We start from the raw sequence: 2,825 nt of genomic DNA, 5'->3' as shown, positions 1-2,825 counted from the left end.
TGTACCCTGATGCTTTCCATAGAACAGTCCACCTCTGCACAGCAGGATGCTGTAACCACGTGGATCTGATCTGTTTATTCAATCAAGTCAAAGAAGCCTCTATTCAATTAAGTCAAAGAAGCCTCTTGAAGCCCACTGACAAGATAAGAATGCCTATCAGTTACAAGGACATACCATTACCAGTGTCATAACATTAGACCGTAGCTTTTAAAAACATAATGGAGATAGCTAGTGACAACCACTTCACTTCCAGTTTCTAAACTTCTGACTCACCCTGTTTAAGAATCTGTTATAAGCATCACTGAAGAATTAACCTTGCCTTACATATACTTCGAAGATAACAAAATTTTAAATGCATAGAAATTCAAGTTAAATTCAATATATTATAAGCTAAATTCAAACACATTGTATATGCTTGCAACAATCTCAATAACACTTGACAAAATTAACTGGATTTTCCTTTAAAGCCACTTTGAATAAGGATGTCACGGCAGTACAAGTCTCCTGCATTTCTTCCAAGTTTCTAGCACTGATTTTCTGGAAATAATATAAACGGAAGCCTGACTGTCAAACGGTAACCATTCCTGTAGATTCCTCTCCCAAGGAAGGTTAAGTGTCCTGATCAAAGCAGAGGAGGGTAATTTGATTGACAAAGATAGAGTCAGACGTGCGGGCTCACACTCAAGCTGGCACCAGCCGGCGGGGAGTTTGGGAGCGGGCAGGGAAGAAGCGGGGAGCTGCGGTACCTTCCTTGAACTTTCTGAGCTCGATGAGGTGCAGAACTCAAGCGCTCTGTGCCGCCGGACCTCGCTTTCTCCGAACCCCGCAGCTGGGCTGGGCTGGCCAGGCGCGCGTCCCTCGCCCTCCGCCGGCCGGCGCGGAGTCGGTGGGTAGCGGAGGGCGGAGCCGAGCGGGGACCCGCTAGCGGACGAGCAACCTGTGCTCGGCTGGAAGCGGAGGATGGCGAGGAGAGCCCGCGACGGCAATAAAGGGTCAGAAGGGGAAATACCTCCGCGCGGAGCGCCACCGAAAACCGAAGTCGCGGTCAAGAGGGCGGGGCGGCCCGGCCGGTAGCCCGTCGCGGGGGGAGACGGGTGTGTCCGGCCAGAGCTGGGAGGAGTCCGAGGCGAAGGCTTTCGGGTAGAGTTCCCTCGCCCTTTCAGCCACCAGCACCTCCCTCCCACAGCGGAGAAGCCAAGCTCTGTACCTCCATCGAGTCCGGGCTACAGAGTCGGGGGCGGCGGGCAGCGCGGCGGGGCGGGCGCGGTCGTCCGGCTCCCTTCCCGGGCGTCGGGCCTCTGCGGCCGAGAACGAATCAGCTGGGGTTCCCCTGGACGCCTGGAACCCAGGGAGTCCCAACTCCCACCGAAAAGAAAAGTGAAAGAGAAAAGGGGAGAGGCGAAGGTAAACAGCCCCAGCGGAGGCTAGAGGGAGGGGCGGGTGGCGGCAGCCCTTGGCCGACTGCCCCAGGTGGCTTGGCTCCCCGCCCCCAGGGAGGTGGCCGCCACTGCCGAGCCCGGGGTCTCAGAGCCTGCAAGGCCCCCGCCTCGCAGGGACGCTGGCCCGGGGCTTGGCCTATCCCTCCTGCGGCACCTGCAGGGTAGGCGCGAGAAGGTGGCCCGGAGTCCACCTGCCGCATCCACGGGCGCCGGGCATGGCACGCGAGGCTGTCCGAGCTGAGACTGAGACCTGGGAGCAGCGCGTGTCCAAGTTGACCGGAGGAAGGGGGAAAATGCGTTGGATCGGACGGAATGGGCGGCTACCCGAGACCTTGACCCTCCCCACAGCCTAGAAGAAGGAAGGCCCTGAAGTCCTGCTAGAGAAAACGTGGGAGGAAGACACCCGGGCGACTACTTTGTCCAAGGTAGTTGGCACGGAGGGTGAATGAGCATGAACGAATGTGCCTATCTGTGGACCACTTTCCCAGCCTAGCGCGTCGTCCGGTGTAACACATTACAATGGGACCACGTGAAATGTTGTTATTGTAGGATTTTACAGTTAAAAGAAGGAACTGAGTTCTTTGAGGCTAAGTGATCCTTGTGCCTCAGAGCCTGAAGAAATGGTTTCAGTTTGTGGAAGCACTTTGGAGAACCTTGCACACGTGTGAATCACTGAAAATCCCTAACGGAAGGGTGCTTCCCCAAATTTTTCAGAGTCATGTCACGGAAATAATGATAAGGCTCCCTGGAGCTTGGTAAAACATTTAACTAACTTTTCTTTGTATTACGTACATGTTAAAATAAAATTTTAAAATATTTGAAGAGATTTAAATATTAAATGTACATAAAGTTCCACATAAAATCATTTTTCATTTTTATGAAAAAGTTGAGCTCTAGATAGTCACGATCAATAAAATAAGTGAGATGAAAATGTAAAGAGTTTTTTACAGCCATTCAAATCTTTACCATAGTTGGAAATTATATTTAAAGAAATGAAGCGATCATTCCTTTCTGTCCAAGACAATGTAATGTTGAATTTTCTTGTGATAATGCCAATGATTTCAAATCCAATCAGACTTTTTCGTAGCAATACACTGAAGCTCTGATTTGCAGAATGAGGATGCATCCTGAGTGAGATTGGGCTTGCAGCTGGATTGGATTCTGTTGCAACAGATGTAGCAGCCCCAAAGGTAAACTACGTGTATATGTGAATATCGAAATTAATGACGTCTGCTGTCAAGCACATCCGCTTGAACTGGTCCAGTCCTTCTTGGCTCCCGCAAGATGAGCTCCCAAACCTCCTTCAGCCCCCTTACATATGCTGCGTGCTCTGCAGCTGGTGGCTGAAGTAGTTGTCCAGATAGTAAGGCCCACCCGTCACTGGCC

The 2,825-nt window shown here is 51.5% G+C and overlaps 1 protein-coding gene across 1 annotated transcript; it reads left to right on the top strand.

The window, feature by feature from the left end:
* The first annotated feature begins 960 nt into the window (after positions 1 to 960).
* LOC137763437 (uncharacterized) lies at positions 961 to 2,261 on the top strand. Its single transcript, XM_068541956.1, has 3 exons — positions 961 to 992; positions 1,040 to 1,404; positions 1,554 to 2,261. Exons 1-3 carry the CDS (start codon positions 961 to 963, stop codon positions 1,790 to 1,792), a joined length of 636 nt encoding a protein of 211 aa, XP_068398057.1. The 3' UTR covers positions 1,793 to 2,261.
* Positions 2,262 to 2,825: the final 564 nt, after the last annotated feature.

Source organism: Eschrichtius robustus, chromosome 4 (assembly GCF_028021215.1).
Source record: "Eschrichtius robustus isolate mEscRob2 chromosome 4, mEscRob2.pri, whole genome shotgun sequence".
NCBI classification, from domain to species: Eukaryota; Metazoa; Chordata; class Mammalia; order Artiodactyla; family Eschrichtiidae; genus Eschrichtius; species Eschrichtius robustus.
This window is presented reverse-complemented; position numbering and strand designations above follow the sequence as displayed.

Coding starts and splice junctions, on each gene's coding strand:
- LOC137763437 (XM_068541956.1), top strand. CDS start 961: ATGGCGAGGAGAGCCCGCGACGGCAATAAAGG. Junction 993..1,039: donor GCCCGCGACGGCAATAAAGG/GTCAGAAGGGGA, acceptor CGAAAACCGAAG/TCGCGGTCAAGAGGGCGGGG. Junction 1,405..1,553: donor AGAAAAGGGGAGAGGCGAAG/GTAAACAGCCCC, acceptor CCCGCCTCGCAG/GGACGCTGGCCCGGGGCTTG.